Raw genomic sequence first — 13429 nt, 5'->3', positions numbered from 1 at the left:
CTGTCCAAGGCCAGTATATCCTTACTACAGTGCAGTGCCCAGAACTGAAAGTAGTACTCCAAATGCGGCATAACCAGAGCTTTATATAACTATAACATAACTTCTATGCCTGTTGATATATATAATCAATCTAGAAGGAGGTAGTCTATTATTTGAGACCTGATGGATATAGACATATTGAGGAAGTGAGACATTTGCAGACAAGTTCTATTGCAGGAATTAGAAAGTTGTGACTTGATGTTCTCCAGATGGTATTTTGTCCCCCATAGTTAACATCCTTTTGTGTTCTTGAATAAAATGAAATCATCTTTTTGATAATGCAATAAATTAACTTAACATGCATGATCAAGGGGTTTAAATAATTAGCTATTATTTTACCTACTTTTATCTTCTAGCAGCTCAAACTTCAATGTAAAACATTTTAGACATCCCATGAAGTCCTGTGATCAGTTTCCCACATACAATAAAAGTACAGATGTAGCAGAATCTGAGTACTCCATGTTTTTTTCTGTAGTCACATGTTGATAGTTCTCAAACAGATTTAACTGCCAAATGTACATTTTAGATCTACACTACCTGCCATCAATATGTATTCTCATTACGTACAAGACAGGTAAGTGAGGTGACAATTTATAGCAATAGTCCAGTGGGAACTGATTTTTCCTTGCCACATTTCCATAAACAATCCACTGGTTTAGGTGGTTAGGCGGAATGATTGCTATTCAGTCTTGGTAAAATATTGTGACTTTTCGGCTCTGTTTGCATACTGACAGATCAGTTTCTGGCAAAACTCTCCTCAACATTTAAGAATTTGATGCAAAATTCCACAGTTTTTATAAGAAATAAATGCAGAGTCTTTCTACAACTGTAAATACTGTACTGCTCATCAATCTTCTAAACAAAACTGATCACACCTCACTGTCATTATGACTCTTTGTAAGTGTTGTACAAATTCATCCATCCTCTCCTCATGGTTTGTTCAGTGTAGAGGAATGCATCCTCTAAGAATATTGTCTGTCTGTTATTGTGCTCTTTAGGTGCAACAGCAGCTGTGATATATGCTAGTTACTTACCTCGTGTTTGGTGAGTTTTGAAGGTTTGACATTTAATGTTACCAGCATCTGAGTAAAAATCATGTAATGGTGTATTTGAGTCAAGTATGATTGGACTTCAGAAGAAGCTATCCTCAGCCTCTTTCCTCCAGCTGGCTTTAGCTTGCAGCCTGTGGAGATGCACATAGAGTTGATGAATAAATGCAACTTGTATTAGCAATTGTATATTAAGGTTGTACATGGTAGATCGCTATTATCTATTTCACTCTTTTTGTGACAGTATTTGACAACGGTCATTCCATATGAGAAGAAGGCTGGCCCCCCATCTGTAGAAGATCTCCAAATCTTGACCAAAAGTGAGTAAAGATGATATAAAATGCAAATATAAGTTAACCCCAAAACACTGAGGGAAAAATTTATTTTGCCATTATTTCTAGTGAATTATAATTGCAGTCTTTTATACTGATAATTTATTCGAACTAGAAACAAATTTCCCCTGTGTATTTGTACTCAGTTACTACAGTGGGCTAAAACCCATTCAAATAGGTGGCTGAACTTTAATTAAGTTGTAATTTCTTGTTTCTAAATAGATATAAAGAGGTTACCAATTAACTTTAAGTGTGTAGTATTCAGGCAGCCTTTAATGATGGGTGGTACCAGTCGGTGGTCCTGAAGATGGAAAGAACCGATATATCAAAATACAGCTGACTGAAAACTCACCTATGCTTAAATTATCCATAAATGTGCTTGTGAACTAGGTTCATCGCTCCCAAGTATTGTTTCTTAAAATTTCGGGTAGCTCACTCTGCAGTTGAATTGCCCAGCCCAATTTGGCTGTGTCCATATTTAGGGTACAGGAAAATAGTCCCATGAAATTGGTGGTTTTTACCCCTGAAACAAACATGCAGTGGGGTTGCAGGATCTTCTGGCACCTAATTAGGAGAGTGGTGTAAGTTGCTCAGTCTTCATGGGCATCATTTATTACAGTTGCAGTTTGTAAGTGGGTATGGCAGTACCTTTCTATTCTCCAATAGCGAATTGGGAGCCTGTCTTGCACTCTACCCAATTTCCTTTTCCATTGAAGTGAATGGAAGTGAAAAGCAGGTGAAGTGTAAAATGGGATGTCAATTTGCTCTCGCCTGTTTTACGCCACTGCCGAAGACAAATTTATACCCCATGATCTTTACTACAAACCTCCAGTCTTCAAAAATGGCCATGTATTCAGAGGCCAAATTTGAATCTACTAGCAATTTCAGGGAATTATTTTCTGTTTGCTGGGATAGCACAAAACTATTACTGATGCAGTGTACTCATGCATGTCCATTTCCATTTAAATAGTTTCTTCATTTTTGTGTACTTTATATTTATGACTGCTGAAGGTTTAGTCTTTGGTTATTTTAAATATTCCAAAAGATGTTGGTTCGGTGTTTCACTGTAAAAGCATCTCCTGAGTTAAGAGAATCTTGATTTGAAAATCTAATTGTTGGCATCCCCTTTAAGTCCTTCAGGCAATGAAGGAAGATAGTGAGAGAGTGCCAAGCTTGCTGACAGATTACATTCTGAAAGGTGAGTGCAGAATTGCTTTCTAAATTGTTCACTGATCCATTAATAAGTCAAATGCTGATAAACCTAAGTGATCTGTACTTTTATATTGGCTTATTTCAGTACTGAACTTTATTGCAATGACCTCTAACATGCTTCAACTAAACCTTTTATTAAAATATGGTTATTGCAAACAGTATGGTGCAGTTCTGGCCTGTATTGATTCCGCTAGCATTTATTAGTGCAGGAATCAGACAAAAATGTTGGCATACTTGATTCCATTTCAACTAAAATCTTGGTTGTGCTGCATCAGCCAAATTTAAAACCAAGAACTGATCACCATACATAGCTAGATCTAATGGCCCTACTAAAATTGTAAACTGTTTGGAAGTATTCTGATAGATCACTAACCATTTGATATCTTAACCTAATTTTACTGGGTCAATAAAAGTAAACTAGTAATTATCGCAGTGGATGTTAAATAGACACTAGGTTCGTGAAAGCGCTTGGCAAATCCTTTTTTGCTTATAAATGGTCAGTGCAATAATGTAAATTGCATTAAAACACTTAGCTGTAATGCTGGCTAATACCAGCATCATGGAAATTGTGCAAAACCTATCTGAGTACTACATTGCCATGTAAAATTCTTGCATGCATTCCTAAATGCAGGTAGAATTTGTATGGGTTTTCCTCCATCTCCCTTGACAGGAGATCGGCACTAACCCCAGAGAAATGGCCATTTCCCAAAGGATTCCATTAAAATTCTAGAGGGAGATATGAAGATTTGCTGTAGAAATATCAAGTGACAATTGTTAAGATACTCTGGTAACCTGCTTAATTAAGACAACTTGGTACCTGTTTATAGGATCCCTTCTAAAATTGGGTCTAGGCTTATTGGGACATGATGGTAGCTGCACTGTGTATCTTACTCATACAGTGATCTGGTAGTATCTGATGGTAACACTGGGTGCCAAAAGTGGAAAAATGTTTCATTCTCTAGCACTGACAACTAGTATCTTGTTGAGATCAAATTTCATCACAGATTTTTCCAGAATAAATTTGTCTTGAGGCAGTACCAAGAATTCTACCTGCTTGTAAAAACTAGGGCTACCATTCAGAAGTGATTCTTTGGCTGTAAAGCACTACAGGAGATCCTAAGGGCATGAAAGTCACCAATTAATGCATGTTCTTCTTCTTCCTTCCTTTCTTTCTGGTTTTACTCCCTCCCCAAACAAGAAATGATTTCTTAATTGTTGTTCTTGAAGATAGTGGGCTGAATTTTACAGACCCCCCACGTAGGAGGTCGTGGGGGGCTGGGAGGGACGGAAAATGTCTCCGGGAGAGGGCTGACCCGATATTGCCAGCGGTCGGGAGGCCTTGTGGTGACCCCCGCCGCTCGGTGACAGGACTGCTATTTATATTTAAAAAATCATTGAATTAATTATATTGATGTTCCTGCTATCTGTCCCGGTGCAATCTTCGTGCCGCTGGCCGGCACTCCCGAGCCTTCGGATGTCTGTCCAGGGAAATGAGGCATTTCACTGGTGGGGAAGGGGGAGGAGGTAAGTTTCTCAGTGTGGGATGGGGTGGAGTTAAAGTAATATCAGTGGTGTAGGAGATGGTGGGAAGGATTATAGTTTAAAGTTTATGCACTTTGGGGGGGATGAAGGTCAGGTGTACAAGGTAAGTGTTTTGGGGGGCGAGGGCAAGTAATTAATTCTATGGTTATTGGAGGGGGTGGTGCGTGTGGTGTAAAATAAATGTTTTTAATTTTTTCATTCAATGTCTTTTTAAAAATTTAAATTGAACGGTAGGGCTCAAAGCCCTTGAAAAATGGCGTCAGCGCCTGAGCACAGGCAACTGATGCCATTGCCAGGGACAGACAGTCCGCCCCCTCCACGTCTTTGGGGGAACGGCCTACCCCAGCTATTTAAATGAGCCGCCGCTCTTAATATCGTGGTGGCTCCATGACGTGTGACCCGCATGGGCGGGCAGCCATTGTTTTCGCCCGCTGCCAATTTTGGCGGCAGGAGTATAAATTTCTGCCCAGTGATTCTGTAAAACCAAAAAGTGCCCAGTTGATTGTAAAGGTGCCAAGTTTGTAGCAGAGATATTTCATTTGAAAACTTTCCATGCTTACGACAATGCTTCAATCACAAATTCCTTCTCTGCATACTACATATGTAATAAGTGTTATCTGGAAACAATATGGCACGTTGCTAGGCAACCTTCATTCCCTATAATCAGAGCTTTTTGTTGTATGCTTATAGTGCCGATTTGCTGCTAGCAAATTTGCTATTCTTCAGGCGCTTTAACAGCAAGCTGACTCTAAATGTTAAACACATGTCAGTGAAGCTAAAAAGGAAAATGACAAATTAAAGAGCAGAGCAGGAAGATAAATGCACTTCATAGAAAATTGTACCAAATAGACAAAGGGATTTGTTTCCCCTCATTGCTGTGAGTGTGTGGGAATGGCAATTCAGTCACTGACCAGTTTTGCAATTGGTTTCTTGAAGTGTGGCTTTTATCTAATTATATATCCCGATTTTTCTACCTCACGGGGGTAGGTGGGGGGGTGGCACTTTAATTTTTGAGGAAAATTCTTATACATCACTTTCACCAGATTCATTAAGTACAAGAATTGGAATGCCCACAGAACCTCGGGCCTTTTGTGAAAATTATGCAAAGGTTTATGAAATGTGAGGGCTGATATTCCTCTTTCCCCATCCCCAACCTATGTAGGCACAAGTCAGGCAAAGTATACCCAAAGTGCACTCCATATGACCTGACCGGAAACTGCCTGTATTATTGGAGATTCTAGCTTTCTATGCCGGCTTGACCTTCCCTCAGTACAGATATGCACCCAGATGGGAGAACGGAACCTCAGGCGCTACACAGAGATAATGGCCGCCAGCTTCAGGGCCTTTTGACAGGTGTCCAAAAGCAGCAGCTAGAAGGCCTCCAGTCCTCATGGCCATCATCCCAGTCCTGTAAAAGGAAAAGACTTATCTTCTCATTGCCTTCAGGACTCTGCTCACTGTCTCTTCTTGGATCTTCTCAGACTGGGAGCACACTCCATCAATGAACCCTGTGGAATTAAAAAAAAAAGGGGTGGAAACTCAGAACCCCCCCCTCCACTTTACCTTGCCTTGCACATCGGAAATGTGTACCCCAGTAATAAAGCAGGAAAAAATCACCTCCATAAAGTGAGATTTAATAGATGGAAAGGAACATTTTTAAATTCAATTTAGAAGTTCTTTAAGTTGTTGAAAGCCATAAATTATTAGATAATCCACTGCATATCTCTATATAAGGCTGTTGTATTATCTGCTACACTTCAGACATCATTATTTAAAAAAGTGTTCCAAGTATCTTCAAACAATCTCACTAAACAAAATTGCTAAGGCTTTAAGTGTATGATAGTTCAATTTGCAAAGTTAAAGTTAATACCAGATTAATCCAGCATGGTGACAAGAGGAGTGTCCTTTTCCACGGATTGCAGAATCGAGTCCTTAGCCTGTTTAATGCTTCATCTTGTCTGCTTTGATTGTGACAGCTCTGGCCAGCTGTCAATTCAGCAATTGGGTGGCACAGCGTTAGAGTGCTGAGCAACCCCATATCTGGCAAAAGAGCTGACATTCTAGCTTTATTCCACTCTAAACATCTGGGCTCCCTGTTGACCAGCGGTGATTTTGCTGCCAACTACGGAAAGACCAGAGCTAAGCTTTGTCTCCCTTTCTGTTTGTGGGCAGACTGACCACATGAAGACACGTGGCCCCAGTGAGGAATTATTTTTAAATTGGAAGACCATATATGACCATACCAAATTTGTCTCAGTCATCTAAACGAATTGAAATAACAGTGTGATGATGTGGATTGAAAAAACTGTTTGATCATTTAATTCTCTTCAGATTTTTTTCTTTTTGTTGCTCTTCAATTTTTGTTTCTGTTGAATTTACATTTTCTTTCCTTCCCTCTGTCACCTGACTTTTCTTTGTTTTGCTTTTTTTGTTTTGCTAGCACTCGTATAAAGGCTGGATTGACTGAGGTTTGTGTATATTGTCTGCAGAACAGGGGCTGTGGGATATTTGATGTCACTTGTGCTTGTATGTTTGTACAGTTCTTAGGAACTAGTATCTTGGTCTTTTAACAGGATGCAAAAAGATTGATTATTACTTGAATAGTGGATGATTACAAGGTACTTGTGCTAATTAAGGGACTTCATGTAAGTTTGTCTCCTCACCAAAAACCCAATAACTAAGTAACTGCCTTTTAACCCATTCATTTCATAGAATGGTTATAGCACAGAAGGAGGCCATTCCTCCCATCATGTCTGTGCTGGCTCTCTGAAGGACCATTTCACCAATGGCAATCCCTGCCTTGTGTTTTGCTCTCAAACGTATATGTTTAATCACAGCACTGCTGGTAGAAGAATGTATTTTATAAACATATGCAGGTAATAATCACTTGGCTTCTTTTTCTTCACAAGAAGAAGTTCTCCCTCTTTTTTCTCTCCCACACCTCTGTGGGTGAAAAGCAGAAGCATGTGCTGTGCTGCTATCTTCATAGATCTGGTACAGATAGAAACCCCCCCTTTACTAAATGATAAAGTTAAACTAGCAATACAGTCATTGAGGGCTTTGGTAATGTGAGAAAACCTCCCATCTTCAAAAAAAACTGTTAATTTAAAGTCTCTAGTGATGAATTAGGACAGTTAATTAGGGGAATTAAAGCCATATATGGAAGCTGAAGCTAGAATATAAAATTGCTGCAGGATTCTGAACTAACCTGGAAGTAAATCAGCACAGAGTATGAGATTTTTACGGTCCTGTCCCTTTTTAAATAATGTAAGGGCCTCAAGTGTGTTGTCTGTGTGCTCCAGGGGACCAGATTGTCTATAAAGAACATTAGCTCTGTGTTCTGTTTCTGGTTTTGTGTAGCTCTTGCACAAGATCTTGGTGCTTTTGGAGTGTATGGGGGAGAAATTTGATCACATAGCGCCACTTCTAGCTTCATTCCGAAAGAATGCCATGTGGGCCGCGCAGGTAGCTAGAAGCGGTATTACGCATATTAATTTCTTCCCCTGTCTGGGTGTGGAGGGTGATGGAAGCTTATGATTACAAATTTTTAAACACATCACTATGTGCACTTTTCACTTTTACATCAGGGTTAATCTGGGATAGGGAACCTTCCTACTGAAAAAAAATTGTAGCATCTTGAAAAAAACAAAACAAGCTTTTATAACACCCACTCTTTCTCCAACACATAGATAGCAAACATGTTTCTTTTAGGTGCTTCTGTCTTCCCCCTCCTGCTAGCCCCACTTCTCACCCATGGACCACCAAACAAGAAACTATAACAGATCTTTAAGGAGCATAGTAAATTGTGTAAATGGGAGCCGGAAGTTACAAAAGGATGCAGGCTGATTAAGTGAGTAGGTGAAATGGGTGGAAAATGAAGTTCATTGTGGGGAAGTGTGTGGTGATCACTTTGGATCCAAGAAAGAATTCCAAATTTTTTTTAATGATGCAAGACTAGAAACTGTATAGAGTTTGAGTGTCCATGTACACAAATCACTAAAACTAGTGCACAGGTATGCAAAGTAATCAAAAAGGTTAATGGAACGATATATTGGCCTTGAAATGGGTATAGTGCAGATTCATCAGAATGACGGGCTTTCAAGGATTAAATTATGAGGGCAGGTTGCATAAACATGACTTCTATTGCCTTGAATTTAGAGGTTTGGGAGGGTGACCTAATCAAGGTGTTTAAAATGACAAAACAATTTCCTTTTGAAAGCAAATCCAGAACGACAGAGCACATTAGAGCTAGGCCATTTCAGAATGAAATCAGGAAGCATTTTATCACACAAAGGTTTCTGGAAATCTGGAACTTTATTTTTACCCCACGCCCCTGCCAAACCCCAACCCACCCACCTGACTTGGAGGGGAACTTGCAGGTGGCGATGTTCCCATGAGCCTGCTGCCCTTGTTCCCGTAGGTGGTATAATTCGTGGGTATGGAAGATGCTGTCGATGGAGCCTTGGTGAGTTGCTATAGTGCATGTTGTAGATGGTACATACTGCAGCCATGGTGCGCCGGTGGTGGAGCAGTTGCATGTTTAAGATGATGGATGGGGTGCCAATTAGCCAGTCTGCTTTGTCCTGGATGGTGTCGAGCTTCTTGAGTGTTGCTGGAGCTGCACTCATCCAGGCAGTGGAGAGTATTCCATCACACTCCTGACTTATGCCTTGTAGATGGTGGAAAGGCTATAGGGAGTCAGGAGGTGAGTTACTCACCGCAGAATATCCAGGCTGTGGCCTGCTTTTGTAGCCACATTATTTATGTAGCTGGTCTACTTAAGTTTTTGGTCAATAGTGACCGCCAGGATGTAGATGTGGGAATTAGCAATGGTTATGCCATTAAATGTCAAGAATGATGGGTATAACCTGAAGGTTCTATCAGGAAAGGGTGAACAGGCTGGGTCTCTTTTCTCTTGAAAAGTGATGGCTAAGGGGTGACCTAATAGAGATCTTTAAAATTATGAAAGGTTTTGATAGATGGAGGGAGTGTTTCTACTTGTGGAAAAGAGAAAAACAAGAGGCTATCAATATGATGGTCACAAAGAAATCAAATTCAGAAGAAACTTCTTTATCAAAGACAGTGGCGAGAACTCACTACCACAGGGAGCGGTTGAGGCGAATAGCATAGATGCATTTAAGGAGAAGCTAGATATATCTGAGGGAGAAAGAAATAGAGGGTTATGCTGATAGTTAATTGAGGAAGGATGGGAGGAGGCTTGAGTGGAGCAAAAACAACGGCATGGACTAGTTAGGCTGAATGTTTCTGTGTTGTATATTCTATGTAATTTCCAATTCTACTTGGTTATTAATAATGTGTTTTTATTCTTTTTGCAGTGCTCTGCCCAACTTAAAGCCAGCACTCTGTCTTCACACCAGAGGGACATCAAGGCCACATTCTGCTAACTCCTGTGAAGAGAAAAATACCTTTATTTCCCTATGCTTCCCAGTCAATTAATTTTCCTTTTCCTAGAGTGTCTTGCTTAGCTTGTCTTTATTTGATCTCACTAGTCCTCGAGAGTAGTTTTATCACATGGCGGTGAAGATTTTCCCCTCCCCCTCTTTTCCCATTGTAGCGGACAGTGTTAGACAACCCGCCTGCAGGTTCAAGTATTACCACCTTGCCTCAGTGCAAACACAGCTGGTTGTTTTTACCAGAACGTAGAACAAAAGAACAGCTGTACAGTTTTAACCATGAGTATTGTATTAGCGTAATATCTATTTTTACAATGTGTAGTATCTAGAGAAGTTAACTTTTTATCATTAAGGGAAACTGTTCAAGCAACAGTGGATGTACATAGGCTCAAGAATTTTAACCAAACCCATAAAGCAGCAAACCTGTATTTTATTATTTATTCCAATTATGCTAATTTTCAAAAAGGGAACAAATAGTTTAACTGTACTACTGAGGCATCCCATCACACCATGGCTCCTTTAATACAACACTCACTAATAGCCCTTTCTTGGGTTTTTAAATAAGTGCCAGGTTTGAAAATGTAAAAAGCCCCCAAGTTGCAGCTGATTGCAAAATTGCAAACAAATGGAATTCTGTAAACTTGTGTGACCTGTTTCTGGATATCCTCCCACAGATGGAATTTGAGACACGTATTGGTAATAAGAGGAGCTAGTCTGCCAACAAATTTGTTTTTTCTACCACACAATTCTATTTAGGATGAAAAATTACTTTTATTTGTCTACATGAGCTGAAATAGGTCTGGTCCTTCCTGTCCCCTGCTCTCAAAATTCTCTCTTACTTGGGTATATTTTCAATATATTTTCATAGCAATGTGATCGTGATGCTATCGAAATTTACCATTGTGTTTTTGTTATGTCTGGAAAAAGATCTTTTGAAAGTTAATTTCTATTTGAGGATAGTATGCTGAATACTTTTAAGTGTTAAATGAAAGCTGAGGTAGGCCAACAAACACAGGGAAGCTGATCCTTAAATAAAATTGAGCATTAATCGGCTGCATCATGTTTGTGTTTACTAGAAGCAAAGGAACAAGTTAGATGTGCAAATTGTGCCAGCTGAATCAGAACACTACTCAACCCAAACTGGGCCCAGTACGCAGGCTTCTGTTTGATGGATCATATTGTAGTTTTGTATTCATCCTGTGTCTCAATTCATCAAAACATACTGATTTATGCTAATCATGTGCAATGAATGTTAATAGGTTCATCATTAGCAGTCAAGTTAAATTATATATTTCTTAATTGTAGAAGTAAGAGAATATTATTGTGAAAGTGTTTAGCCCATGTGTAAATTAAAGGCAGCATGCTAACCATGATTGTAAACTGTGTATGTACCGTGGTTTCATTAAGATATAATAGGAATTTTTTAAAGTGCTGATTGTATTTCTCCTTTTCTTATTTGCCCCCCTTTGCCTTTCACTGCCAAGGTTATCAACAAAAACAATCATAACAAAAACTAAAAACCCTAAATGGGACTGAAAATCAGTTCACACTACATTGAACTCAATGCATGCCCCAATTTTGAAGTGAAAGTCTGGCTTTGATACAATTGCTTGCAAGTTTGGCTGATGGCTCCAGTAAAGTGGCTGCTGTGTGGGAAGCAGAGCCTTGTACTGTACCATCACATGAGATTTACAGAATGGAGGAAAGTTGATATGCATAAAGCACACAAGTTAAAAGCTGGTAATGCTACATTACTAGGGCTGCATGAGCAATTTTCTGGAACTATGCTAAAACAGATCGCCTTTTAACAGTACCTGCAGAGTCTGTTGAACCAAGCATGCCTGTGTATACACATGCTGTAATAATCCTGTAATTTAGTATGGTTTTCTTTTAAGTTGTGAAATAACTGACCTTGTGGCAAGAGTTTTTTTAAATTTCGATGTAGAATATTGATATTTTTTAAGTGGCAGTAGTCTTAATTTATTATTCCTGTATCTTTGGCAGCTTGTAAAGTTTGTGGCAGTAATGCAACTCTTTGAGAACAAATAAACTTGATTTACACATTTTACAGTGTGAACTGTGTTTGTATTATACAATATTTTATTAAAGCAAAGCTCCCCGGTGCTGACCTGGTTAATGCACTGAGTAGCTATGAACAGGAGTAGGCCATTCAGCCCCTTCCACCTGTTCTGCCATTCAATCAGATCATGGCTGATCGATGTCTCAACTTAATTTATCCACCTTGATTTTGTAACCTTTAATACCGTTACCTCATAAAAATCTATCAATCTCAGTTTTGAAGTTTCTAAATGATCCATAGCCTTTTAGGGGAGAGTGTTCCAGATTTCCAGTACCCTTTGCATTGAAGAAGTATTTCCTCATATCGCCCTTGAATGGCCTAGCTTTAATTTTAATTTTAATTCTACTGAAGAAATAGTTTATCACTATCTGCCCTATTAAATCCTTTAATCATTTTAAACATCTTTCAGTTAGATCACCCTACTATCTTCCATAGTCAAGCGAATACAAGCCTAGTCTGTGCCACTTGTCCTCATAATTTAATCCTGGTTGAGCCTCAGAGACCAGAAAGATCCCAGGTTTAAATCATACTCTTGTACTGAGTTAGTTGATCTCGGGAGGTTCAGGCCTATATCTACATCAACCCTCATGTGCCTCAGCTAAGAAAGGAGAAATGAGTTTCTTCCAATCATTACCCATTACACATGGATTGCAGCAAGAGTCACTGCATGAGAGTTTGGGAGAAGGAAGAAGTAGGGAAGACTGGAAGTCATACAAAATAACAACTTATGTATATAACACAATAAAACATCCCAAAGGAGAAAATTGACAACCAGCAATGATAAGAGAGGAGTTAAGGAGATGATGTAGAAGCATGATCAAACCGATAAATTTTGTGGAGATTTTTAAAGAAGGGGAGAAAGGTAGAGGCAGAGTGGGTATTTGTTGAACTAAATGATTAATTAAAAAGAACAAGAAAAAAATAGAAAGGCAGTGACCGTGAAAGATCAAGATTCACTTTTAATACCATACATAATAAATATTGGAGAAAGAGATAAAAAGACAGTGTCAATGAGAAGATGAACTCTTTAAAGGATATAGGGGAGATAAAACTATCGTAAAGAAATAAACTTCACAAATGCATGCCGTCAAATTTGTTGCTTTGGATATTAGGTTCAAATTAAATCCCTTCCTCCTCTGTTTACAAAAAAAGTTTTAACTTGCCAAAATAGCATCTTTACTAAAATAGGGGAAAAAATAATTTTGTGTTTATATATTATGCAAATATTTTAAGAGGCAAATTTCAAGGTAAATGAATGGGCAAATTCTGGCACAAGAATCCATGACATATGTCAAGGTAGTGAAAGTAGTGAAATGTCTGAAGTATTTTGTACTCACCAAGTGGTTCGGAGTACTGAATTCGTTCTTTAATTCCTTGGGCGAATGGGCAGTTGTCACTAGTGGAACAGATGGAATTGGGAAAGCATATGCATATGAGTTTGCCAAGCGTGGTTTAAACATTGTACTTATCAGTAGAACTAAGGAGAAGCTGATGAAGGTTTGAAGTGTTTCAAAATAAAACAAAGAATATCTGTGGAACACCTGGACCAGATGGTTTGTGCCCTGGAGTTGTTAAAGAAAGAAGAGGAAATAGGTGAGACAGGTTGATATTTTTAGGAGTTCCATAAATAGTAGTTTGGACATTATGATGTCCACAACCTAATATCCCTCTACTCTCCATGTTTGCATCAAGTCTCCCCTTAAATACACCAATGCTGCTTGCTTCAACCACTCCATGTGGCAGTGAGTTCCACATGCTTAC

The 13429-nt window shown here is 39.0% G+C and overlaps 1 protein-coding gene across 1 annotated transcript in view; it reads left to right on the top strand.

The window, feature by feature from the left end:
- fez2b (fasciculation and elongation protein zeta 2b) overlaps nt 1-11654 on the top strand; it is a 192593-nt gene extending 180939 nt beyond the window's left edge. Inside the window, exons 6-8 of the mRNA XM_068045358.1 lie at nt 1333-1408; nt 2553-2618; nt 9511-11654. Of these exons, the coding sequence (XP_067901459.1) occupies nt 1333-1408; nt 2553-2618; nt 9511-9527 (159 nt within the window). The 3' untranslated portion in view covers nt 9528-11654. The remainder of the gene's footprint in view (nt 1-1332; nt 1409-2552; nt 2619-9510) is intronic.
- The last annotated feature ends 1775 nt before the right edge of the window (nt 11655-13429 follow it).

This window comes from Heterodontus francisci, chromosome 13 (genome assembly GCF_036365525.1).
Source record: "Heterodontus francisci isolate sHetFra1 chromosome 13, sHetFra1.hap1, whole genome shotgun sequence".
Taxonomy (NCBI): Eukaryota; Metazoa; Chordata; class Chondrichthyes; order Heterodontiformes; family Heterodontidae; genus Heterodontus; species Heterodontus francisci.
This window is presented reverse-complemented; position numbering and strand designations above follow the sequence as displayed.